We start from the raw sequence: 26,961 nt of genomic DNA, 5'->3' as shown, positions 1-26,961 counted from the left end.
AACACTCAAACTCTAAGTCCCAAGTACTAAGTAGTCAGGAACAAGGAAGAAAAGGTAGATGTGCTGGAGAAATACTGAGGTGAGCACACAAAGGACCAGAACAAAAGAAATGTTAATTAAAGGATAATGTCAAAGCGATAGCATGTTTTCATGGTATAACAGTCTCCTGCTGCTAAATAAATACCAAGGTGAAGCCCAGGCATCCATCAAAACTGAATGCCAAGCCAAAGCCAGCATATTTTTTTAAAAAATATATTTATCAGTGACTGCTCCAGAGAAAAGAATGCTTCTGGGAATTTATCCCGGGGTTCATAGATTCTGCTGCTATTGATGGACCGTTTTTCATTAGATTATTGATTTAGCTGTACAACTGTGTAAGAAATGCTTGCTGCATATATTCAAGCAGGATTAGTTAACTACGCTTAGAAATTGGCTTTTGACTTGAAAGCAGTTTATTTTTCTTGTGTGCCTGACTTCAGTCATGTTGAACCTGGGGTGAATCCTGCCCTGCCAAAATCAGCAGTAGTTCCACTGCTGTTAGGTAGGATCTCTGTTTCACCTTTGCTTTCCTTGTGCTGCAGACCTACTGGTATCAATTGTTCATTTTATTTTACAGGGAGAATCATACTTTCCTTAGCAAAGACACCGTTAGTGCGTGTCTTTGAGGCCCTTGACGTTGCGTGTCCCTAACTCCCCCAACAAGAGCCTAGAGGCTCGTCCTGCTCGTCCTGCGACTTTGCAGTTCCCTTGACACAAGGATTCCCAGTGCGAGGCTGTATTACGCCGCGCATGGCGCAGATCCCGTAGGTGCCGTGCGCAAGTCGCTGCTGGCACACTCTGGCCGGGCCCTGGAGCAGCGCCGTGCCCACGCTCCCGCTGCCGGCCCCGCCCGGGTTGCCGTGCGCCCGCCCCGCGCCGGGCGGAGCCGGGGCCGCCTCTTCTCTGCGCGGCCCGGCGGAGGCGGGGATGTGAGTACCGGCACGGAGCACGGCACCGGGCCACGCGGAGCGGCACCGCGGAGAACGGCGACTCTGGGGGCGGCGGGAGGGCGTGGCCTACGGGCCGCGGAGCCGCAGGGCCGAGCTGGGACTGCGGCAGCGCCCCGAGCCCGCGGGGGCCCGGCCCGGCCCAGTCCCGCCTCTGCGGGAGGAGCCCCGCTGGGAAGGCGGTGTCCCGCCGGGACCACCTGGGGTCTCGAGAAACGATCCTGTTTTCCAGGGCCGAGGCTGCAGGCCCCATGCCGGAGCAGGGGGTGTCAGAACTCTTTCCTGACACCCCGCGTGTGTCGCGGGGAGGGCCGAGGGAAGGGGCTGGGCGGCCCTGACTCGCTGTTCTGGGTGGTATGTGGGCACCGGGCTGCGGGTTCTGCAGAAAAGCCTGCATTGTCCTCGTGTTTCTTTTGATTTGTTTATAAGAGGGGTTGAAAGGGTGTTTTTGATCATGTTCAGAGTGGAAATAAGGGTGTTTCTGTTTGTATTGTTTCCCTGACAAAACACTCTTGTGTCTTGCACAGTATGTTGCAAAGCCTTTTCCAGACTTTAAATTTCGGAGAGCAGAGAGGTCTCGGCATGACTGACGTGGAGTTTGGGGCACAGCAGGCAGCCCGCAGGTGATGAAATAGTGTGAACACAGAATCTCCTGCCAGCTTTGGCTTGACCTGCTGACCCCCGTGTGTGCTTAGGTGTCCACAAACAACTGGTGTTGGTGTTTATATACACAGAGCAGTAGCATTGCTGGGGTTGTGAATGGCTTGTGGAGACAGCTGAGAGATGGCTGTCTTGTGTTTCTTTGTGTTGGGAAAATACAGTAATTTGGAGGTGGGGATGGGGCTAAGGAAAGTATCGGTTAAGGGTTGCAGGTGTGACATCTTGAGTTAAGAGCATGTCCTCTGGTTCTGTGCTCTGCAAATAAAAACCTAAGGTTTATTAGTTTGCTCAGATGGTTGTAAGGTAGTTTGTTGCTTTCTAGGAAAGGAGTGTAGAAATCTTTCCAAACTTCTGTTGTTAGAAGCATCATGGTTTGTGTTTTGCTAGAAAATTTAAAATAGAAGTCTAGTTGTACAGATATTGAAGGTTGTGTTGTCTGCAAACTGAGTTCACCTTTGAAGGTAGAGGTGCTGACTGATGCACCTGGCAAGGCAAGGGGAGAGAACCAAATGTTTCCATTTTTCTGTTGGAAATACCATCTTTAAGAATTAGAAAGTTGGTACTAATTTGTAATTTGGGTCTTCAGTGTAACACTAGTGAATGGTTTTTGAAGTAGTGATTGTTGTGTGTTTGCTTGCCAAGGCCTCACAGGACGGAGTTGTACGAGGCCCCGCCGTCATGGTGCTGGCCCATTGTGTATTCCCCAGAATACAACATCACCTTCATGGGACTTGAGAAGCTACACCCCTTTGATGCGGGGAAATGGGGGAAAGTCATCAATTTCTTGAAAGGTAAAATAACAGACGGTGCTTCTTAAACTAACATTTGCACAAAACCTTAAGAAAATTATGTGGTTAGTGTAGACTTATGTTAGGCTTACCAGAACCTGAATTGCAATGTGTGGCTTCCTATAGCTTGTGCTTTCCTGATTTTACATCTGGCATAGCAGGAACTGGGGCATTCCTATGGCTGGTGAAACACCAGGTGTTAATGATGCTACAGGTATAACTTAGTTACTCAACCTGGACTGCCCATAGGGCTTCTCAGGCTGAGGGAGAAGTGCAGCTGTCGCACTTCAGTCTATTCTTTAGCAGCGTCATCCTATTGCTCTGATAATGTTTGGGAAAAGCTTTGAGGCCCCTCTGGTACAGAACTTTTTATGATGCTTCTAATTATTGTTGTTTAAACAGTTTGGAGGATACAGGTAGGAGTGCGTTAAGGAGAAGCAAATGTAAGAATCAGGGCTGTGAAATCTTGGCATCTCTTAATTTAAAGCACAAACTTGTTCATCAAGGTTAAAAAAGAGACTTGTTTTCTTGCCAGGACAAAGGCTGTTGGTTGTCCCAAAGCCAGGCCTCTTCTCTTTATGTGGTCCTAACAACTCCTTCAGCTGATGGTCCTTCGCAGTTCAGGCTTGCCCTTCAGATGCAGGCTGACTTGTAATTCTTTTAACTGAGGTCAAATAATTTTAACACACTAACAACTTAGTAGCCAAGTTTTGGCTTTCTTCTCTAACAACCTTAAATAATTTAGTCTTGGGTTCCACAACAGTTTTCTTAATTAATCAGAACCCTTGCCTTTCTGTTTTTTCTATGTAAAGTCTTTTCCTTCAGCTCTTTTCTGTATGACATGTCTATTCTGAAGTGTCTCAGGCTTTCACAGAAAATTAGTTTTCCCAATTACTTTACTGTCCTTGCTTTGAAAGGAGGAAGAAGCCCCAGGATACCCCAGAGCACTTGGTTTGCTCTGGGTCTGTAGCAATTCCTGGCAACAGCTAACCTCCTCTGTGCCTTATCACTGAGCAGATCAGCAGTGAAATCTTTCCAGAGCACCTTCCTCCTGGAAAAGGAAGCTGGCAGCAGTTTGGCTCTGTTTCACACCAGTGTGTGAATGAATTGTTCCTCAAGCCTCAGTCAGGAGAAACAGAAGCTTGCCAAAACAAATGTTGTTGCAGGTGCTGTTCTTGTATAACACTTTAGAGCAAAATCTCTCTCATTTCCAAGTTGTTTTCTTTCTCCTCCAAGTATAAAATTAAAGAAGAGATACAGGCTTAGAAGGCTACAGCTGTGCAGCAATTAAATATCAAAATTTGTCTGGGAAGATCGGCAGGATTCCTTTTAATTGTTGTTTGTAGTAATCGTATGCACTCATTCTGAATTCTTGGAATAATTTGCTCTTATAAAACAAAGTTCTGAAATAATCTTTTGGTCTCTAAGGGAAAGAATTAATAGTTGCTCATTGCTTTTTCTTGAAATTAGATTGAGGCAGGGGGTACTAGAAATATCGTGATTAAGCTTATTTGCTTCCGTGAACATCCAAGCCATTACAATAATTTCACGATTACAAGCCGCACTGAGTATAAGCCGCACTTCCGAGGTGTTGGCAACGTTTCGTTTTTCCTCCATATATAAACCGCACCGGATTGTAAGCTGCACTTTTCGTTCGCAGCGAGGATCCCCGTGCAACTTTCACAGAGTTGCCAAATAGTAACAGAATTGCAGGATCGCAGGGTTTACTGGCTTGACTTGGGGCCGGGCGGGCTCAGCCTGCTCGAGGCTGCCAGTGGGGCCGGGTGGCCCAGCTCAGCGCTGCCGCCCAGCGGGGCCACTTAGGGCCAGCTGGGCGGCACTGCCGCTGCTGCTGGGCTCACTCACCCCTGCACTGCCGCCACTGTGTTTGCTCGCCCTGCGCTGCTGGCCCCGGCTCTTCCGGGCTTCCCCGTGCTGTCAGGCTTCCCCAACACTGCCGGGCCAGCCCGCCTCTCTGCCGGCTCGCCTCTCTGCCAGGCTTCCCAGCCTCTCTGCTGGGCTTCCCGGCCTCTCTGCCGGCCCGCCTCTCTGCCAGGCTTCCCAGCCTCTCTGCCGGCCCGCCTCTCTGCCAGGCTTCCCAGCCTCTCTGCTGGGCTTTCCGGCCTCTCTGCCGGCCCGCCTCTCTGCCAGGCTTCCCAGCCTCTCTGCCGGCCCGCCTCTCTGCCAGGCTTCCCAGCCTCTCTGCCATGCTTTCTGGCCTCTCTGCCGGCCCACCTCTCTGCCAGGCTTCCCAGTCTCTCTGCTGGGCTTCCCGGCCTCTCTGCCGGCCCGCCTCTCTGCCGGGCTTCCCGGCCTCTGCCGGCCCAGCTCTGCTGGGCTTCTCTGCCTCTGCCGGGGCTGGCCGGGCTCCAGCTTGGCTTGGGGCTGCTGCAGGCTCTCTCTCACGGGTTGGCAACTTTCAGAACATTGTCCATGTATAAGCCACTCCGGATTACAAGTCACACTTTCAGATTCAGACCAAAATTTTAGTCAAAATGGTGCGGCTTATATTCGTGAAATTATTCTTCTGTGATTTAGGGGATTAAATCCTAGTATAAACTGTGGGATTTCTTGAGGCATGTTAAAATAATGGTGATGGTACAAGCACCAGGATTTCCCCAGGGCACCAAGCCCTAAACTGTGAGTTGTGTGATTCCAGTGTGTGTTCATCCTCTGTCATACCTGTCTGTTCTTTCAGTTCAGAGAAGAACTTCCCATGATCTTAGCACACTCTGAAAACTTTCTGTACACAGTATCTCTCAAATACACACTACCTGAACAGCTTATCTGGGACAGAGGGGGTATATTTGGAAAACTTACAAGCTCTGAACAACCTAAAGTCGTTCCAGCAATAAACATGACAGAGGAAGTTACCCCATCAAGGTCAGAGCAGAGTGTTAGTTGGGAGGGGAGATGTGGGGAGCTAAGCACTGCTGTACAATGCCAATTGTTATTTCTCTCCTGTTGCAGAAGAAAGACTAATTGCAGATGACTTGATTGTGCAGGCACGGGAGGCGACTGATGAAGATCTCTTGGTTGTTCACAGCAGGCGTTACCTTAATAAATTAAAGGTGCTGTACTTTCATGTGTTTGTCCAGCAAACTGTCCAGAGCGAGTGTCAAAGGCAGTGGATGTCTTGTACAGTTGTTTTAAATCAGCCTTACAGATATGGAATGGTGTCTGTTGATCGCACTGATAACTTTGGTACTGAGAATACTGAAAGAAAACCACAGAAATACTGGGCAGTTCACACTAGGGAGGGGTGGAGGGGAGAGAGGGTCTACGATATTAAATAGGTGGCTTGAAAGAATATTTCAGAGAAGTGAAACATAGGGAAAATTTAAATGTTGGAGATGTCAGTAGTATCCTTGTTAGTGCAAGGGTTTTGGCGTTGAGCAGTGTAAGTTTTGTTGTACTCTGGTAAAATACAGTTCTGCAATTGAAAATAGAATAGAAACCACTAACATGGGGTACTTCATTGAATGTTTTCTGATGCAGGGATTGTTTTAGGGGGGTTTGAGGTTATGTTATCTTGACAGAGCATCTGTGTAGGAGTTCTGTGGTCAGTCTGTTGGGGAGAAGTACTGGCTTCATACTCAGACACTGCCTGTCAGTGGAATATGGAGAGAGTTGAAAGATCAGTGTAAGGGCATAACCAAGCACATTATCTGTTGTGAAGGTTTCCAGAGCCAGCTCACACAGGACTGGAGGGGAGGTGAAGAACATTCCTTGTGTATTTCTAAAGGAAACATCCTTTTGTTTAACTTCAGCGTACAGTAAATTCACGAATACAAGCCGCACGGAGTATAAGCCGCATATCCGGTGTGTTGGCAACATTGATGTCGTTGTCAATAAATAAGCCGCACCCGGAATATTAGCCGCACTTTAGTTCGCCGCGAACTTTCACAAAGTCGTCATTTAGTAACACAATCGCGGGATCGCCGGGGCTTACTGGCTTACTGCCGACCTCGGAAACATTGTTTCCAAGTGAAAAAAGACACACCCTTTATTTACAAGCCGAAAAAGACAGGAACAATAGCGTGGTCATTTTGCGAGCATTCCCAGTGGATCCGCGTTGCCTTTAAACAGCCGCTCAGCCACGCGGGCAGGCAGCTGAGCTCCGAGCGGAGCCACATCTCCGTGCTGGCACAGGAGCGGCCGTTGTAGCCCTCGCAGCCCCGCGGGGCGAGCGGCCGTTGTAGCCCTTGCAGCCCCGCGGGGGGAGCGGCCGTTGTAGCCCTCGCAGCCCGCGGGGCGAGCGGCCGTTTTAGCCCTCGCAGCCCCGCGGGGGGAGCAGCCGTTGTGGCCCGCGGGGCGAGCGGCCGTTTTAGCCCTCGCAGCCCCGCGGGGGGAGCGGCCGTTGTAGCCCTCGCGGCCCGCGGGGCGAGCGGCCGTTGTAGCCCTCGCAGCCCCGCGGGGCGAGCGGCCGTTGTAGCCCTCGCAGCCCCGCGGGGCGAGCGGCCCTGTTGTAACCCTCGCAGCCCCGCGGGGCGAGCGGCCGTTGTAGCCCTCTCCCTGCGAGCTGAGTGGCCGTTCTACCCCTCTCCCTGCGGGCTGAGCGGCTCCCTCAGCCCTCTCCCTGCGAGCCGATCGCCCACTTCATCCCTCTCCCTGCAGGGAGAGAGGCTCCCCCAGCCCTCTCCCTGCGAGCCCAGCCAGCCCCGTAGCTGCACAAGACTGAAAACACTTTAAAAAGTACAGAGAAATATCACACACTTTTATCGAACTGCCAAGGTAACTCGCCGAGGTAACTCACCCCGATAACAACCCCCGCCCCTCAGTAACGCCGCCATCCACAGGCAGGCAATAAACTGTTCTCTGATTGGTTCATCGTCGGAACAACGGGAAACCGTGGATTTCAAACTGTTTCAGCTCGGGACTGGACTGGTATGATACTAGGTAAGGGCAGATATCACATTTTTGTTCATAGATTAGCCGCACCCAAATATTAGCCGCACTTCCGTGTTTCCACCAAAATTTTTGTCTAATTACTGCGGCTTGTATTCGTGAAATTACTGTAACTCTAAAAACATCAGCATGTGACATTTCTGGTCCTGAATCTATCCAGTTACCTATGGGTGGAATTGGGTAGTGGATGAGTGCAGGTGACATTACTTTCACTTTGTAATTCTGCTTGGAGGGCAGAGAATGGATTTGTAAGAGAAAAGAAATCTTTCATTTCATAATTCAAAAGAAGTTATTTTGAGTCACTCATGCCCTTCCACAGTGGAAGAGTCCTTGGATTGTTATTTATGGAATGTTTTATTTTTCTATATAAATGATCTGTTATTTGTGTGAACTTCTTTACTCTTAACTGCTTTTCTGAGTTCTCTCCTATGCTTCTTCATTCTTTGCTGTGAAGTTACATGCAATTTCATGCATCATTAAGATTTGATATTATTGCAGCTATTCTTGATATTGAACTTTTAATTCCATAGAACCACACACCTCTTTTTACTGAATCACTTCTTTGAAGCAGGGTTTAATGTGCATAGCTCAGATTGGAATGCCATAATATTTTTAGTACCTATGGGATGGCTTCACAGGGAATTGTCTGTATAACTTGTCTTGTGGTCAAGACGAGCACTGATGTGTGTATTCAGATGGGATTAACTTGTCTCCTCTCCCCCTTACCCTGAGAGAATATTTCCTGCAAGTGTAGGAACTGGAAGATGTTGTATTGGTTATGCCAGCAGATTCCTGCCAAGCAGCAAAGATAAAAGTGCTTAGTTCCAAAAGCAAAATAGCATCCTAGATGTGAAAAAGCCCTGTGAAAACTCTTTATTGCCTTATCCAAAGTCTACTGTGCTATTTTTTTTTAATCCAAATACATAAAAATGGTATAGTTTTATATTAGATCATCTGGAAGGACTACAGAGTTGCTTGCTTTTTTCAGAATGCCTAGGTCTCCTAAAATAATGGATCACTTGAGTGTTCATTTAAAATCTGTGCATGAATTCGGTAGGAAATTGCCTACGCTTGCAAGAGTAGGTGTGATTGGTGTCTTTACCAGCAGTTGGAAGGCCAGCTGAGTGTTGGGTGAAGGGAAACAAAAAGTTGTGCACAAGGTACTTCTGCTACTGGAAATCAGGTCTGTGTTGGCAGGAAGGGTCTCCCTGTTTCCCTGCTCAGTCCTCAAAACAAAGTTTGACCTTCTGAATTCAGGTGATTCCCCTTCAATTATTCCTCTAAAGAATTTAGATCTCCAAGGTAATGACTGGACTGTGGGTAGTTTGCTTGCAGTACGTTTCCACTTGCTGTCTTTTTCTAGTGTTACATAAATGAATTTCTTGTGTGTCAGCATTCTGAACTTTGGGAAGGAGGTAGGCAATGAGGTTAGAGCCAGTTTCAGACTGTGCCTTTCCCTTTTTATTTATGAGAAGTTCTATGGTAACATACACGAGCAAACACTGAAATGCAAATGCTGAGGATAAAGCTGGTCTGAGAATTTATTGTGGGAAATTCTGGAAAACAAAACCAGCACACTGAAGAAAAAAGCATAAAACCTTCCACAGATTTTTAGTTACTAACTAGAGAAACGTTTTCCTTCATCTGCCTTCTTGACCCCCAGACTTTGTTCCCAGTTGGTGACTTCTCTCTGTCTGTTGGGAATTACTAATCCCAGTTCAGGCCCGGGTGTGGGCAGTGAGTGGCAACAGCAATGGCCCCAGCTGTGACCAGCGATCCTGGGAGCCAAAACTCCCACCACACCTGGATTTCTCATCTCCACTTAAAAGCCTGCAGCTGCATAATTCCATTTTAGAACAACAGGATCGAATATAGTTTTTAATAATGTGCTTGTTCAAAAGCTAAAATGTCTTGCAAAGGGGCTTTATCAAGATTGACTGTACTAAAAAGTAATTAAAGCAACTTGTGATGGACAGCTGATAAGATGGTGACAGAATAATGTCTTGCAAGTATAAAAGTAGAGAGATTTTGAAATTAACTGTTGGCAAAACATAGTTAGGCACTTCATGAACAATGTCACCCCTTCATCCACCCAGTACTACCTGGTAACTGAAATATTGCTAACTGGGAAGTTATTTTGAGCATCAGAGGACCCTGAGATGGGGATGTGATTGCCTTTGGTTCAAATTGCCCACCTGCATATCCTGCCACCTGTGAACAGCTCAGGAATGGGGCAGCCAATGCCCTCAGTCTCATTACACTTCCTAATGTTGCAGAAAATAGGATCTGTTCAGACTCTTTGTACATGGTGGCAAGTTGCAATCCTTAGTCGCTCAGTGTTTCGGAGCTGGTTGGACAGGTATATTCTTGCTTGTGACTTAGGCTTGGAAATATATTTAGCAGTGTTATCACTTGGTAGCAGTGTTAGTGGAAGTGCTTTAAAGTAATCAATCTGTTTGCAAAAAAAAAAAAAGCATTTGCATATTGCAAATATTTTGTGTTGTAACCTTGAGGACTTTTGTTCAAAAATTTTTCCTTGAAACATTTTCTAGAAGTGTTTAATATGCTAAATAAATTTTAATCAGTTCTCTATGCTAAAGTTTGCACTGTGTATTCACTTAGGTGTTTGAACTTCTTAGTTCAGTTTTCTGTTTTTGTTTGCTTTCTCCTTGGTTTATCCTTTTGATTCCACACAGGTTTGAACAATACATCAAGTGTAGCTGAAGGATATTTTACAGTTCTTCCTCCCAATCTGAGGGATATTGCATTTTCTGAAATACTACCTTCCTGAAAAATTGCTGATTAAATACAGTTTGATACTAAAATCTGGAAAGTGATGATTTTCATAGTTAAAAACTTGAACATGAACCTGTTTGGAGGTCATTAATAAGAACTGGTGTGGTCACTTCTATCTAAAAATATTAAAAGTCTTCCTAAGAAACTATGTCTTTTCAGTAAATAGCAACTAATGAGAGAACTAAGTGTCATCATTAAACCAGACTACATTAATTGGAACTCTCTTTTTCTCCATTGCAGTGGTCGTTTGTTGTGGCTACTATCACAGAAATTCCACCAGTTGCCTTTCTTCCCAATTTTGTTGTTCAGAGAAAAGTTCTGAAACCTCTACGAACCCAGACAGGAGGAACAATAATGGTAAGGTGCTCTTGATCCGCTTTTATCATACTTAAATTTATTCATCAAACACTGTAAACCTGGGAGTTGTGGTGTTTGTGTAACTCAGATTGTCAGCCTTGGACAGCGCTGCCATGCTAGATACAGGAACAGGGTTTATTGCAGCTCCTAGATAGTGACGAAAATGCAAAAGTTAGACCAGCTTTTTTTAAGGGCTGTTTAAAGATTTGAATCCTGAAAGAACCTGCTGGGTTCTGGATGAGTCTTTAGATGCATTGGATTATGGTGATAGGCCAGGTAACAAAAGTGCTGCCTCCTTTAGCAGGCATGAACTGGCAAAAGCAGAGATTGGGAGGAGGGAGAAAGAATTTTGTCGAGTTCAAGGTACTTAAAAGTACAGTAATTTCATGATTATAAGGCGCACCATTTTGACTAAAATTTTGGTCCAAACCTGAAGTGCAGCTTATAATCAGGTGCGGCTTATATATGGACAAAGAACGCAAAGTTGCTATTTTAGTTTGGAGGACAGGTGTCTGCTGAGAAAGGCAGGAGCTTCTCTTTGAAATGGAGAATGTAAATCTCCTCCCTCCAAATTATTACAATTTTGAAATCAAGGGGCTTTCAGGCAAAAATATGGGAATTAGGAATAACAGTTCTTTACTAGGGAAAATAAAATAGAAATACAGTACTACAAAGAAACAAACTCCAAACCCTGACAAAGTCAGAGTACAACTTGACAACCTGTCAGGCAGGGTGTTGGTAGCAGTCCCATTAAATGGTGGCTGCATCCTCCTGCAGTGACAGCAGTGCTACTGTATAAGGTGCAGTTTCCCTCTGGAGGGCCAGTGGTGATGTGGAGAAATCCGGTTTCCCTCTGGAGTCCAGTAGAGAAAGGGGCTACCTTAGTGTCCCAAAACCTCTATTTTTATCTTGGTAAGAAATGTTGGGCTCTTCCCCCTGGCTGGAGCAACTTCCAATGGGATGCAGTAATTTTATCAGTCACACAGTGGGACTCAATGGCCATTAGCAGAAAATGACTCGCTGGAGGAAGGATGGGCTGTGAAAAGATAAAGAACAATGCCCTGCCTGGTTTCAATGGATGGTCCATTAGCAGAATATCTCCCACAGAGATAAGGATCACTGCCCCCACCCTCAACAGATGGTGATAGAATAGATACCTTTTATCACACTCTGTATTGTAATGTGCGGCTTATAATCAGGTGCGTCTTATATATGGACAAAGAATGAAAAGTTGCTGACACCTGGACGTGTGGGGGCAGAGTTTCTTCTCATTACAGCCATGCTGTCACTGCAAGATTGGCACAGGAATGAAGGGAATGGTCTGAGAGAGAGGAACTTGGGAAGAGTTTAGAGCTTCCTGATGCTCTGCCTTGGATATTTCTTGACAGGAGCTCAGTGTGTGAGAAGCCTCTTTCAGTTTGGTTCAAGCTAGGCAATACTTTTCTCTAAGTAGGTGATGTTTTTCACTGTCCTTGTGTTATCTTTAACTCCCAGGTGTGTGTTCTCCAGTTAGAAATGTCCTCAGGTGGAGGAGGCACCCACCAATGGTCTGGTGGCCCCTGAAACACGGATGCCACTCCTGGGCACTTTGGGATTCATCTTGAGGCCGTGTGCTGTTACTTTTACTCTGTTTTTTTTTTCATTATGGGGAAATAAGTACAGTAATTTCACGACCATAAGGCGCACCGGACTATAAGGCGCACCCCCCGGGAGCCGGCACATTTTGCAACTTTGTAGATCAGAAAAGGCGCACCGGTCTATAAGGCGCACCGGGTTTTTTTTTGCAGCGAGGCTCCGCCCCCAGCTCCTCCCGCGCGCTTGCTGGCCGAGGCCCCGCCTCAACCCAGCAGCCATTGGCTCCCGGGCCTGCCTGTACCCGGCAGGGCCGGGCTATGCCCACCGCCGCTCCGTGCAGCATCGCCAGGGCCCCGCTGTTCCGGGAGTTCCCTGGCGCTCCGGGTGACCCAATGCCGGCAGGCTTGCCCCGTGCCGCCGCTGCCCCGATTCCAGCTGCTTGCCCCCTCCCCGCGTGGCAGCCACTCCGATTCTGGCGGCTTTCCCCCTCTCCGCATGGCGGCCGCCGTGCTTCTGGGGGTTTTCGCCCCGCCGGCGCGGCGACCGCCGTGATTCCGGGGGCTTTCGCCCCGCCCGCGCGGCGACCGCCGTGATTCCGGGGGCTTTCGCCCCCCCCGCGCGGCGGCCGCCGTGCTTCCGGGGGCTTTCGCCCACCCCACGCGGCGGCCGCCGTGATTCCGGGGGCTTTCGCCCCTGCCCGCGCGGCGGCCGCCGTGCTTCTGGGGGTTTTCGCCCCGCCCGCGCGGCGACCGCCGTGATTCCGGGGGCTTTCGCCCCCACCGCGCGGCGGCCGCCGTGATTCCGGGGGCTTTTGCCCCGCCCGCGCAGCAGCCGATCCGATCCCTGCGGCTTTCGCCCCCCCCGCGCAGCAGCCGATCCGATCCCTGCGGCTTTAACACCCCCCGCAAGGGAGCCGTCCCAATGTCGGCGGGCCGGCCCCGCGCGGGGGCGGCCCCGAAGCCGGCGGGTCCGCCCCGAAGCCGGCGGGTCCGCCCCGCGCGGGGGTGGCCCCGAAGCCGGCGGGTCCGCCCCGCGCGGGGGTGGCCCCGAAGCCGGCGGGTCCGCCCCGCGCGGGGGTGGCCCCGAAGCCGGCGGGTCCGCCCCGAAGCCGGCGGGTCCGCCCCGCGCGGGGGTGGCCCCGAAGCCGGCGGGTCCGCCCCGCGCGGGGGTGGCCCCGAAGCCGGCGGGTCCGCCCCGAAGCCGGCGGGTCCGCCCCGCGCGGGGGTGGCCCCGAAGCCGGCGGGTCCGCCCCGCGCGGGGGTGGCCCCGAAGCCGGCGGGTCCGCCCCGAAGCCGGCGGGTCCGCCCCGCGCGGGGGAGGCCCCGAAGCCGGCGGGCTCTCACTTCCGGGGTGGCAAATGTCGCAACTTTGTAGATCAGATAAGGCGCACCGGACTATAAGGCGCACTTCCGGTTTTGGGGGGAGATTTTAGTCAAAAGGGTGCGCCTTATAGTCGTGAAATTACTGTATGTACTTTCAAAGCAATTTTGATTCATCAGACAATAAAATTTGTGTGGTACAAGTCAGAAGTGCAGTTTTCTGCTATTCCTGATGGGCCTGTTTATTACAAAAATTCATGTTGCACTTCTCTACTTTTTAATGATATTTTAGCAATATGAGAAGATTGGGTTTTGGAGAGGAATCCCTAGGAAGTGTGATAAATCACACATAATGTGTTCTTCCTGGGACTTAATGGGTTTTATAGTTCAGAAACTGCAATCTTTTCCCAAGATCTAATTTGTATAAGTTGCCATGATCATAACAGAATCATGTTTACCATGCCAGTAGTTGTCCTAGTACTGAATTAAAACGGTTCAAATGTAAATATTGGTTATAAAGACTTCATAACTGTCCAAACTTCATTTTGCATATGATGTGTAATTTTTTCTGTCCATGACTATGGGCAAAAAATAATCCATTTTTAAATGGTTTTTCTCCTTACTTTTTTTTTTTTTTTTAACTTGTAACTAGTAGTATCTTAATGTAATATTACTTTTATCAAACCAGTTAAGGAATACTGCACTTAAACATTTGTTTGACTCTTCCTGGCTGAAATAATCAGGGTTTTTAGTTAAAATTCCATCATTTAAATCTTGTATATCTCTTCTTTGTCAATACTTTCCCTTCCCTGATTGTCATTTGAGCTCAAAGGAGACATACAGGCACAGTTTTCCTTTACTGGAGGGGAAAAGATAATAGTATTCTATACCCTGCATGTTCTGTCATAATAAAAAGTAAAAGATGTGCCAGAACACTTCACACTGGAGCACTTGTCTGGTCCCCAGCTGGAATGATGTTTTTTTAATGTCTGCGTTGCAGGATTTTGAGCTTACATTCCTTTCTTTGTGCATGAACAGGAAGGACATCAGGGGTTTCTTCCTCATTTTTAACTCTTCCCAGCACTTTCCCTTTTCCAGCTGCCAGAGAAGAAAATACAGATGACATAGCAAATACTCTTTCAGCTCCTTGTGCTGAGGATAGTTTTGTTAAGTGTTGCACTCAGGGACCTGCTTCAGTGGCAGAAGATCTGAAAATTCCACAGACATGTTGGAATGCCAGGAGTGATATGGGGTGGAAGCAGGCATTAAGTGTTGCCTCATTCATTTATGAAATTCCAACTGTAATTTTTTTTTTAAGGCAGGGAAACTTGCTGTGGATAGAGGCTGGGCCATCAATGTGGGTGAGTACAAATTCAGTGATACCCTAAACAGTGTGTTAAAAGCACATGATTTTTATTTATGTCTTTTTGCAAAGCCCATTACTGTTTTTACTATCTGGCTTTTGTTTAGTATGTAGCTTTTCACCCCTTCACCATTTTCCTGTTCAGGGGGTGGTTTCCATCACTGCTCCAGTGACAAAGGGGGAGGATTTTGTGCATATGCTGACATCACACTGGCCATCAAGGTAAGAATGCTCCTAAACCACTGTTTTCTGCTGCTTGTGCAAATGGAGGAGAAATCCATGTAAATGCCTAATTTACATCCTAATAGGAGAAAATGGAGCCATTTCCAGATGGGCAGGAATAGGGATATGGAGAGTTGTAAAGTCGAAGGGAACAGTTGCAGGGATCAGAGTTATCAATGTAGATAGGCAGTACTCTGATTGCATTGTTAATGTTGTCTTGCAAAAACCACTCCAGATCAAACCAGATAGATTTCTAATATCCTCAGTTATAATTCTCCTAGCCTTGCAAGTGTACCTGGACATTCCACATTGATTTCAGTGGTTACAGTCAAGACAAATGCAGAGACAAAAATCCCCTCTCTGAATCAAGCTGTGCTGTACAGGGCTCAGACTGGTTCAGATTCATGAATAAAACTGTGAGTGACTTCAAAATAGTCACCAAATAGGAATGAATACATTTTGTATTTAGCTGTTGAATGGCTGAAGTAAGAGCCTTGTGCAATTAGGGCTTATTTTTACCAAATAAGCTATGGTATATTTGTATACTAGAATAAAGTATCAGTAATAATCAAACATTAAAGAGCTCTAACAATTGCAGCACACCATATGACATAACATCCTAACTTCTGTACATGCTAATTTTCAGAAAAGTAATCCATAGTGTTATTTTTTCATCTACCATTAAAATACAGGTTGAGAAATTTCAGTGGGTGACAGTTTGTACCAAATCTTCGGTTTGGGTTTTACTGTGTGTATTAAAGATTGTTAACTTAGCAAAGTTAAGACTTAAAGAAGTAAAAATCTTTTTTTTTTTGTTCCCAGACAGAGTAAGAAATTAATTATGTCACTAAAAGTGGCTCTAAGGCACACAGTCCTTACAGCAGCTTTTCCTAAACACTGAATTTTAGGCTGTTGCAGTTGGATGCTGTCGCTGGTTCCACTCCAGCCTGTAGCAGCACCAATGCCACCATCAGCTCTGTGATCCTTGGGTGGGCCTGGCTTCTCTCTCTTTTCTGGTGGAAATATTAAAAACAAATGTTTTAACAAAAATTATCTTTTTATGTCAAATAATGAGATGGTTTTATTGAATGCATGACAATTGTCTCAGTTTATTTGGTGACTGAAACAAATAGATGTGCCCTACATTCAAATTCCAATACTCATGCACTATGCAATCTTCGAGCCTCCAGTTCAATCAGTCACCTAACTTGATAAATTTCTCCATGTTTTTCCTTGCTTATATATCCAGTTCTTATTTGAGAGAGTACAAGGAGTGTCTAGAGCCACAATTATTGATCTGGATGCCCATCAGGTGAGTAGTTTACCTGTATTCAGTGCTGCAGATGTTTTGCTTGAAGCACAAGTGTGTGATAAATACTTTTTTTAAACACAAACATAAAATCACAGAATACAAAGTCCATCAGAGAGGATGAAAACTGTGAAGAGTTGATTCTTCAATTATTTTATGGTCCAAAAGGCTCTTAAGCCAGTCTAATAAGATTAACTTGAGCTGCAGCTCCATCATGTGGCTGCATGTAAAAATCTTGCTGCAATGCATTCCCGGTCTCCAGGGGAGAGAACCAAGGATCTCTCCGCACAATCCCATCTAGTTCCGAGCGCCTGGTCACTGCAGCAGCCTCTGCAGGGGAGGGATTTCACCTTCAGTGGTTTAATTTTAAGCTTAGAGCTTCAGGCTAATGAAGTAAAGGATCCATCTGTCTTCACCTGGTGAAGTGATTTACTGTGGTAGTGAGATCAAATATCAGCTTTGGTGGGATTTACAAAATACATCCTGAAAGGATGGAAATGGTAATTTTAGAAAAGCAGTTAATGCACCAAAGTGATGTCCAAACTGAGGCATTTCAGGTGATTTATTATGTGTAAGAAACTATTTCTACACACTTCCATGGTATTGAGGAAGCCTAATGGCTGTAAGTTTTTAATCTCTCATTTCTCTTACGTGTCCTAAAATCACCATGATAACAGGACACAGATTATGCAGAAGAAAGATGTTTTGTGTTCATGGTTCTTGTCAGCCTGTGGATTTGTTGTGTGCTGTATGGGGATGGTTTGGTTTTGAAATATTATTGGAATGTATTTTGAGTATGTGCTGGTAGTCTTGGTGTGCACATTAAAACACCTGTTGTTTCCTTTCTTTGGGGGATGAGAGGTGTCTGAGGTAGCTCAGCAGATCCTGTTTAAGGATGCAGATATTTTCATCTTGTGACTGTTCCAATTCTTAGTGCAGTGGTGAGTTTCACCTCTCATAAGGAAATGGTTCCCCCAGAGGCATTCATATTCCTAGGCTTGTATGCATGAGCTATTTATTTGTGGACCAAAGATGCTGAAGAAATAAGTAGAGTTGCCATTTGTCAGCATAAAAACTGAATTACAGCAGATATATCTATGGAAATGTCTGTTTCTCTAGTTCAGGTGAAATTCTGGGGATAGGGGCTGTGGTCCTGTATGATACACTGATTTAAACAAAATTATCTTAGTGATTGTTGTGGTAAAATTATTTTTATATTAGTGAAAATAAGTGAGAGGTGAAAGAATAGTATTTAAATTCAGAAATGGGGAGGGGAAAGTATTCCGAATCAGACTCCTCTCTCAAGCATCCTTCTTTACACCCAGTACAATTTTTTGTAAGGCATTTCTGGTGTTAAACTGTTGGGATTTTAGTGTTTGTAGTTTTTCCAGGGAATACTTAACTCACCAAGGCTTGAGTTACCAGGAGAGCTGTAGTCTGCTTTTATTTATTCATTAATTCTTACATAAGAGTACTCAGTATTCCTGCAGCAGTTGAAAGTGACTTTTTCTTGCACAACTGGAAGATGATATATCTGTTTGGCGGTCACACTTGCTTTTGTCATGTTCTTAAGGACAATTAGCTTCTCATATTTGCTTATTTTTCTTACACGTGTAGTGAGATCCATGCAAATTGCCTTCAGAGAGACAAGAATTTTATTTGTGGTAGTACCTGCAGTCTTCAGACTGATACTGTCAAGCCCCCCAAAACTCCACACCTCAAAATAATCTCTAGGACTGTAAATAAGCGAATGACACAGGAATTCTGAATATTAGAACTCTTGTAGTGTTAAATACTCTAGAATTTGCAGTGTATTTAATTCTGTGTTGGCATGCTAGGAATAGCTAACTGTAAATTTCCTTCAGGGAAATGGCCATGAGAGGGACTTTATGGATGATCCTCGGGTTTATATTATGGATGCGTACAATAGATATATTTACCCAGGGGATGGTTTTGCTAAACGTGAGTATAATTGAAATTCATCTTTCCCAAATGTACCAGACCTACTGTGTTGTCACATAAGATCTTTATTTACTACTAAGCTTCCTTGCAACACTGTTACCTAGATTTCTTTTTTAAAATTATTTTTAATTTCGCATCATTTTCACTGCTCACTATGATATATCTCAAGAGTGTTCATGCTGAAGTGTTTTCCCTCACTTCAGGAATGACTTTCTGGAGTGCAGGGTGTGGGAGGTGTCAGTGCATGTTGTTAGCAGTCCATTCCAAAGCATCGAATGTAATAATCCTTTGATGAAGAGAGTTGTTAGATCTTCATCTTTTCCTTACATTACATTTATGAGAGAACTCACTCAGGATTAACTGATAGTGAGTAAAAAGGTTTTGTGTTCTTTTGAGAGTGAAGTTATAACATATTCAGGTGTTGCCTTGCCAGTAGAATTTGTTTGATAAGCATGAAGGAAAGAATCTGCATCTGAATGTGACATAAGGTGGGAAGCAAAGCAAGGCCTGGAACAGAACCATAAAGTTGAAAAGTCGCTCTGAGGCTGAGTCCAGCCATTCCTCCAGCACTGCCGCCACTGACCAGTGTCCCCAAATGCCACATGCACACTGTTAAATCCCTGCATGGATGGGGACTTTCCCCTTCCCTGCCGTCCCCATATTAAGAGCTGGTGCTTGATTTGGTTTGGTTGTGGTTTGTTTATCCCTGCTGTGATATGTTTGTTGTGTCTTGTGACCTGCCACAATTAATTAGTGGGGGCTTTGATAATGGTTAAATTGGAATGCAAAAGCCCCAAGTTTATTTGTTCTTTGATTCTGTTACACTGTCATTTATTACAGGCCACTGGGTCAGGGGATGCTGGGGGAATTGTTCTGCTGTTAGGTTTTTCAGAACAACAGCATCAATGAAAGAATCCACTTCATTTGGCTTCTTGACAAGAGTTAGGTGCAGTGCATTACACTGCTGTCTTTTGACCAGTAAAGATATTAAGAATTGTACTATTTCAAGGTTTTAAGCTAAAAAATGACCATTCAAAGCACACCATGTCTGGAGGCAGACAAATTGCAAGCAAATGTGGAGGTTTTTCCCCCAAGTAAAGCATCCCTTTTTCATGTATCACATGGCAGCGTTTGAACAGATGGATTAGGACCAAAACAGTTAGCAAGTCTGAAGCACTGAGCTGCAGTACCACACTGAATACCAGCATTCCCTCTCTGCAGATGTAGGGTGAGCTGCACAGGGCTTGGCCAGAGCCATGTGAATTTGTAGTTCCTTGCAGTTTGCATAAGAATGTCTAAATAGGATTTTTGTCGCTAAATCCCTTAAACCCTTTCCAATAGGTGACCAGGCAGAAATGAGATCACAGGGGGAATCTCTTTGAAGAAGGATAGAGACTTGAACATGAGATTTTGAATCCTTAGGGTAAACTCCAACTCATCACTGTCCCCTTGGACTTCTTGCCTGTTTTTTCCATGCTTTATTGCAGGAACCTCTTCGACACATTTTTTTGCCCCATGCATTTCATTAGGGGAGGGAGAAAAGGGAGCAGCTCACCTTGCCAATTGAGTCCCTGGGGGAAGCAGTGTGGAACTACACAGGCTTAAGAGGATAAAGGAGGGATGAGGAATAGGGCTAGTTCACTGAAGGGTAAGCAGGAAATGCTGAAGCTCTGAGGAAGCATAAAGAAACAAAAATTTTGAAACTAATGTTGATACAATATAAAATAACAAGATGAAAAAGAAAAGCTTCTCTGATGCTTTGTTCTGATGGAAAGCAGAAAAAAAGGCAGCAATCACAAGAATAATTAAGTGTCATTCTGTGTTGAGTGCATTCTTGCACACTTGGTGGGGGCTGAATCCGTACTTGAGATGTGACATCTTTTAACGTGAGGCAGAAGTCGTGCCTCGGAACAGCTCTGGCATGGCTTTGATTAATTCAGAGGTAGAGTCACACATTCTCCCATAAAAGCACCCAAAACTGAGCTGCACAACCTTGGATTTCTTTCCTTTACCTTTTCAGCCTTCATTTTCTACTTCTATTGCTTTATTAGAAGCATTAGAAATAATTTGATTTAAATTAGGAATTGATATTTGCTCTTCTGGTAGGATTACAGGGTAAGAGCATTAAATTGAAAATGCTTGGGGCAAAGCTGAATCTTGTTATACATTCATAAAGCAGTTCACATAAATTCATGATCCCTTGCTGTGAAGTTTTGAGTGTTGTGATAAAAATAAAACATCTTCATAATTTCTCAGTGATATTTATCTTGATTTTCCCCCAGCTGCTTCCTCTGCAATAGCAGTTCAGTGTTTTCTTTGCCTTAACACTTTATTTAGGTTACTTTTAAGTTAATAATTTTCTTTATGATTTCTCTGCTGATTGGTAACTGGACTTGTAGATCAGCTGTTTTTCAATAACATTTTCCATTTGCATCTCAGATTATTTTTTTTTGCCCTGCATCTAATTTTCTCTCTTCAATGGAATTTTTTCAAGATCATTGTTCTTTACATTTGCCGAGAAAATAAGCAGTTGAATAATTTTCTTTAATTTATGTTTCTGTGAAAATGCAGTGTATTGAGAGAGCTTCCAGAAATGTAAACTTTTTTTGCTTGCTTACCTAAATTGTGCATTTTCTTTCAAAGCAGTGCTTCGTTTATTGAGCAGTGCTTGCTTTGTTGTCCCTCAGGTGCCATAAAACGCAAAGTGGAACTGGAGTGGGGCACAGAGGACACTGAGTACCTGCAAAAGGTGCACACCCATGTGGAAGGAGCCCTGAATGAATTCAAGCCTGACATCGTTGTTTACAATGCTGGCACTGACATTCTGGATGGGGATCCCCTGGGAGGCCTGGCCATTTCCCCCCAGGTGTGTGAGCCTAGGGCAGCACAGCCTCGAGCTGCAGGGAAGGGCACTGTCCTGTCGCAGACACAGACATCCATTTCCCCTGCCTCTTCACCCTTCTCTTCCTTCTGATCTCTCTCTGACTCAGAATATTTTTGTTCTCCTGGTGCCTGTTCTAGTATCATTCATCTTCTCTCTATAACATACTGATTGGCAGCACCTGAACAGTAACCAGAGAGATACGTGTATTTTCACACTTCACCGGAGTTCTGTTTTCCCTGCTTGGCTTGTTCTTTCTTAAGTTTGTTGGGGTTTTTTTTCCCCCTCGCATGACCCGTTTTGCAATGTATTTTTTGTGTCACCGGCCCCCAGTGTGTATCTTACATTTAAATTCCTCTTTAGCCTTCCCAGCTGTTTCAAACTACTCTCATGGTTATAACAGTTTCATGCAACCTGGCTGTGTATTCTTAGCAAATGAGCAGTTATTTTCCTTTTCTTGATCCTTTTCTTTAGATACTATTTACTTTCTCCAGTTTGGTACTAGACTCAAATTTTGGTTCCTGTAAAACTACATAGAAGTCTTCACCTTTCTGCTTTTCTTAAAAGAAACAAAAATTTACAGTCCTCTTATTTCCTTCATGGGTTTTAGTGATTGCTTCTCTGACAGTTCTGTGCTATCTCTCTCCTGTTTCACATTTAGTTCTCTTTAATGGCCACCACATCAATACAGAAAAGTACTTGTTTGATCTGTGAGCTCTCAGATTCCCCTCTTTGAGCCACCACTTGATCTGTTCAGTTTTAATTCTGTTCAGATCTCTTGCATGAAGCGAGAGCTGAGGGGCTTGGACTCGGTTGTGACCTTGGAGAGGAGATGGGCTGTGGTGTGAGGTGGGATTTGGTGAAGCAGAGCCCTGTGGAGAGTAGTAGCCACCAAGGGGCATCTTGGTCATAGGGAGATACTTTGAGATTTGCCTTAAAAAAAAAAAATCCAAATTTCTGAACTTTGAGAAGGAGCAGTGTTAACTGCTAAGAAAAAATGAGTTGTTGTAGCTTGCTGGGTTCTGTGCAGACAGAGAATGTGAGGATGGGGGAAAAAAGGTGAAGCAGCTTCCCTGGCCACGAGGAGAGGTGAAAGGCATTCTCTGCACAGCCGGAGGGAGCTCAGGCCTTCAGTGTCTACTCTGAGGGCAGGTCTCTGGTGTGCAGGCTTGAAATCCCAGTGCTGGAAAGGCATTGTGCCTGCACAGTCCCTCTCTTCAAAGGTCCTTAGTCCAGGCTTCAATCCTACTCCTGAAAATGTCATTTGTATTTCAAGCTCCTGCTGCAGTGTTAGTTGTGCTCAAAATGAGGCTCCTCAGAGTGCTCTGAGTGATGGTTTCCTGATTCTTGAGGCAGTAGAAAAGCCTATGGTGCATCAGCTGAGTCCCTCTTCCTTTTGTTTGGAAGTGGGAACTGTGCCAGGCTGTTGTTTTCCACAGAAATGTGGGAATAAGCCCATGGTTTCCCCTTAGTTCCTTCAGACTCACCCTGGAGTTGCTGGAGCAATGAGGCTCCTGTGAGCAGAGCTTGCTTCCACTTCTGGTGTGGGATAATAGTGATGCATCCACTGCTGGCTCCCCAGGGCCCTACAGCTCCTTCTGTAATTCTGTTGCTTCCTTTAAGGATCTGTTTCCAATAGAATTCTTCAGTTTCCTTTGTCTTAAGTGTTCATTTGTTATTCCTTGTTCTTTCACAGGACTGTGTCAGACTGTGCAGTGAACAATACTCTTGGATGGTTGTACAAGATATTTTTTTTTCTGCAACATTTGTTTTTTATTCTTTCCCTTTACCATCTGTTTGTGGTCTAATTAATGGCAGGGTGTTATTTCTTGATGTACTTCTACTCTTCCTGTAACCAACCTGAGCAGTGCGTGTTCATTTGGAAACACTTCTGCTGCTGCTTCCTGAATTTTCAAATTTGTATTTGATTGTATTGTGATGCCTTTTCCCTTCTCCAGATTTGCAGTTATTTAAGTTTTGAGCTGTCCATTGTAAGCTGTTGTCAGTTGAATTGCAAGTTTTTGGGTCTTGGTGATTTATTTTTTTTTGGGGAGTTGTAATGAATCACATGTATCTGGACCTCTGCATTTACAAAAGTAGGTTTTAATTCTGTTCTCACTCATTCCTGAAGAATTTTTCTCCCTCATGTGCTGATTTGAAACCCAGAAGACTCACACTCTGCTCTTGCCTAGGTTCAGTGACAGTACAGCATCTCTTGGTCAGCAGTCTTTGTTATCTTGCAGTTCTATACCCTTGTCTTAGTTAGAAATTATTTAGAATTTATTTTCTTTTTATGGATTTACCGTTGCTTACATTCTGCCACTTCCCCTTTACCCATAGTTTCTTCTGGCATTAACCATAGGCTCTTACTGCAGAAACTGGGACTTAAGATTCAACCAGTGATGGTGAATGTGTGAAATTTGATTTGAATTTTGGGTTCTTCTGTAGGATTGTGAAATTTTGAACAAGTTACTACATTTTTGACAGAGGGTGCTGTGCAAGCTGTGCTTTGGTTTGCTAAAGCATTGTGAATCCAGAGAGTCTTTTCTAGTCTCAATTCCTCACCTGGGAAATAGGGTGAATACTTGTAAAATTTGCAGTCAGTTTAGACTTTATGGCCTTTGAGCTGGAATTCTTGTAGAAATTTGTTATAAAGACTTTTCTCTGCTGTGTCCTCTAAAGCAAGACAAGGATATTTGATTTGCTGGGGGTTTTTGGGGGTGGTGTGATTGTTTTTTTGGTTTTTTTAATGATTATGCATTTAAACCAGCTAACAGGACTTGTAAATTAATTTTTAATTGTAAACTGTAAGGCTTAAACACTTAGCAAGCATCCAATCCTTGAATCCATAAACCACAGGTTAGAACTGAAACATCACACTGCTCTCAGTGATTTTTTCCCGTGGTGACCTTGCAGGGCATTGTGAAGAGGGATGAGCTGGTGTTCAGGGCTGCCAGGAGCCGTGGGGTCCCCGTGCTGATGGTGACATCTGGGGGCTATCAGAAGAGGACAGCGCGGATCATCGCTGACTCCATCCTCAACCTGCACAGCCTGGGGCTCCTGGGCAGGCAGCAGGCAGCCTGTGCACTTGGGAGTCCCAGCCTGGATCACATGGTCAGAGACTCTGCCAAGGACTTCAGCAACTTGTCACTGCAGTGACAGGTCACTGGATGTTAGTCACATAACCCAGAGGCAATACAGAGTAACTCCTGAATTTATCTTGAGCTAAGACAACACATCCTTTTAAGCTAATTGAGATACGCACTCAAGGGTACTGTCTTTGTGTCTAATATTGCTGTAGAAAGCTTAATTTGCTTCTCTGATTGGTATGGAGGGGTCTGTTATGTTGGAAGAACTCTGCAGCTGGTATCCGAAGACTGTCCCAGACCTGTTTCAGATGGTGCAGCATGGTCTGAGGTGGGAGGAGCATGGGCTAAAGCTACTGTTTCATGGGGTTTTTTAAATACTGTGTTTTATTTATTGCTTTTAAAATTGAAATACTGTTATAAAACGACTTCTGGGCAGGCTTCAACTGTCAGTTTAACACTAAAGGGAAGTGCAATAGTGTAAAAGCCAGACAGTTTTTTTATGGCTTTGAAACCATAGGCAGTTAGAAGGAATGTTTTTAATTTCATAGTTTATTCCTGTTGTTGATAGTGACTGAAGTCTTGCTCATAAACACCTTGTGAAATCGAATATGAAACACCTTTGGCTCCATATGCAAATGAACCATAAGGGTTCACCATTACCAGTCTGGTGTTCCAGGCAAGTTCTGCATGTGACAGGCAATAGTTCCCTGTGCACTGCAACTCACAGACAGAGAAAGTATAGTCCAGTGAAGGCTGATCTAGCAGTTCTCAGCAACCTTGCAGGAAAAACTATGTAGAAATATAGGCTGTCTTATTATTGCCAGCTTGCCATGTACAAAACAGGGTGGAGTACCTTTAAATCATTTTTCCCCAGCTACTGCTGTGTTTTTCATTTGCTCAGAGATCAATGGTACTTCTAGTTGCAGTCATAGTTGGTAAGCAAGTCCTCCATTATTTTTGTTCCTCAAGGAATGCAGTGACATTTCTGCATTAAGATAATGTGCTGACTTTGTATGGAGCTTTTAGGAGGATTTGGGAACAAAAAAATAGTGTATTCAAGGCAAATTCAATTGCACTACCGGGGAAGTTTGGCTTTGTTCAAGTTGGTATATTTTGCATTGGGTACTGTTTGTAGCAGTGGATTGTAAATGTACTAAACTGTTTATTTTGCAAGAGCTTTTAGAACTTTCACAGACTTGTTCCACAAGTTTTATGTCGTGTTTAGGTTGGAGCTGTCCTGTGATGGAGCACCAGGACTTTATTTGTAGTAAAGTTGTCATGTAAACTCTTTTAGGAAAGTTTAATTCTAATACTTACCTCATTTAGTGTTCATGGGGTTTGTCCATTGTAGGAACTGCATAACTGCTATAAATACCTGCTTTAAACCAGATCTGACCTATTGCACTAAGCTTGATTTGCTACACTGGGATTAAAGAGCACTTTTAAATTTCTTACTAGAAGGACCATCAGAGTACAACTAATGTTGAGATTTATTTTTTCTATACTGTCTGATATTACTGAAAGTTGTTATTCTTGCATATAATTTTTATAAAATTCTAGATTACATTTCTAAGAACTAAACCCCCCATCATAGCACCATAAGGTCTTTCCCCAAACATATGCTGTTTGTGTTAATGCGTTTATATAATTTTCCCTCAGTGGAGATTAAAAAGATGTTGAACAATGCTGACTGACTTCTTGTCACTTCACATGGATCTTGTCTGTCAAAAAGTTTGACTGAACAGTTTCTTGAACAGACAAGAAGATGTATTTTTCATATTTAAATGTGGCTGAAACTACAGTGAGTCTCAAGGGTGAGTAGTATAAGGTTTGTCAAGCTTCTCTGAGAGTTCAGTGGTGACTCCTTGAAAAGAGCTTGCAAGTTTTGCGTCCATATAAGTTTTAAGATGTCGTAAAGGGGTTAAAGTCACTTTCTAACTCCCAAGTTCTATTTAATTGCCTATCTTGAAGTCTTAATCTAAGTATTTTAATATTAAAGGTGTTAAACTGGTAACTGAGCTTCTGATAAGACTGCAGTAGTTTTGGAGGCTTTTTATAAATCAGTGTTTTTTCAGAGAGCTGAATGTTTGCAGCAGAGTCTGCTGGCTCTCAGGCTCACTTGTGAAATTTCTGATAAGAAGCAGACACATTGACTGCATTTCAGTGTTCATTGTAAAGTTACAATTGGAAAACACACCACTCCTTCATATTTTCAGAAATCTGGTGCCTTAATACAGAAAAGGAAGAACACTGTGTGTGGAATTCTATCTTTAAAAGTTCCTGTGTATTACCAGATACATGTATGGTATTCTGTGCTTTAATTGGGCTCCTCTGCTGCAGTAATCTGTTAGATGAATAAATTAGTGCACAATGCTTTCAAAAGATGCAATTATTAATCATGAGCTGTTTATAAATGGACTGTAAATATGGCTGGTCATGTAAACCATCATAAAAATTATACAGGAGAGAGAGACATGGCAGTGGCTGAGGAGTTGGAGTCTGACAGCTGGAGAGGGTTTGAACTACGAGTAAGTAACACATGGAGGGAGAGGGAGGCTGCAAATCGTAGATTTTTTTTTTTTTTTGCCAGAGGTTTCCAAAGGAAAATTGGTTTGTCCTATATAAAAAAGGTACACATTTCACCAAACTATTTGAGTGTTAAAAGCCATTTCATCTGTTTACATTTCCTTAAGAGTATTTTCTCATGAAGTGCAGAGCTGTACTGCAGATGACAAAGATGCACAAT

At 44.4% G+C, this 26,961-nt stretch overlaps 1 protein-coding gene across 5 annotated transcripts; it reads left to right on the top strand.

Annotated features, from left to right (window-relative positions):
* Positions 1-874: 874 nt before the first annotated feature.
* HDAC11 (histone deacetylase 11) lies at positions 875-25,901 on the top strand. Of its 5 annotated transcripts, XM_033071606.2 has the most exons (11): positions 1,109-1,340; positions 1,514-1,609; positions 2,289-2,437; positions 5,405-5,505; positions 10,379-10,495; positions 14,708-14,750; positions 14,898-14,974; positions 16,224-16,286; positions 18,149-18,245; positions 20,933-21,111; positions 24,043-25,901. In XM_033071606.2, the coding sequence occupies exons 2-11, from the start codon at positions 1,515-1,517 to the stop codon at positions 24,283-24,285; spliced, it is 1,164 nt and encodes a 387-aa protein (XP_032927497.1). In that variant the 5' UTR covers positions 1,109-1,340; position 1,514; the 3' UTR covers positions 24,286-25,901. The 5 variants fall into 5 exon arrangements, with proteins under 5 accessions (XP_032927501.1, XP_032927500.1, XP_032927497.1 ...); XM_033071610.2 differs by lacking the exons at positions 1,109-1,340; positions 1,514-1,609 and adding an exon at positions 875-968; XM_033071608.2 differs by lacking the exon at positions 1,514-1,609.
* The last annotated feature ends 1,060 nt before the right edge of the window (positions 25,902-26,961 follow it).

The sequence above is a fragment of the Catharus ustulatus genome, chromosome 13, assembly GCF_009819885.2.
Source record: "Catharus ustulatus isolate bCatUst1 chromosome 13, bCatUst1.pri.v2, whole genome shotgun sequence".
Lineage (NCBI taxonomy): Eukaryota > Metazoa > Chordata > Aves > Passeriformes > Turdidae > Catharus > Catharus ustulatus.
Note: the sequence above shows the minus strand (reverse complement) of the source record. Positions and strands in the feature narration are given on the sequence as shown.

Bases quoted from the DNA above. Each gene is read 5' to 3' on its own strand.
- HDAC11 (XM_033071606.2), top strand. From the start codon at position 1,515: ATGTTGCAAAGCCTTTTCCAGACTTTAAATTTCGGAGAGCAGAGAGGT. The intron at 10,496-14,707 runs GTAAGGTGCTCT...TTTTTTTTTAAG, and splicing joins AGACAGGAGGAACAATAATG to GCAGGGAAACTTGCTGTGGA. The intron at 18,246-20,932 runs GTGAGTATAATT...GTTGTCCCTCAG, and splicing joins AGGGGATGGTTTTGCTAAAC to GTGCCATAAAACGCAAAGTG.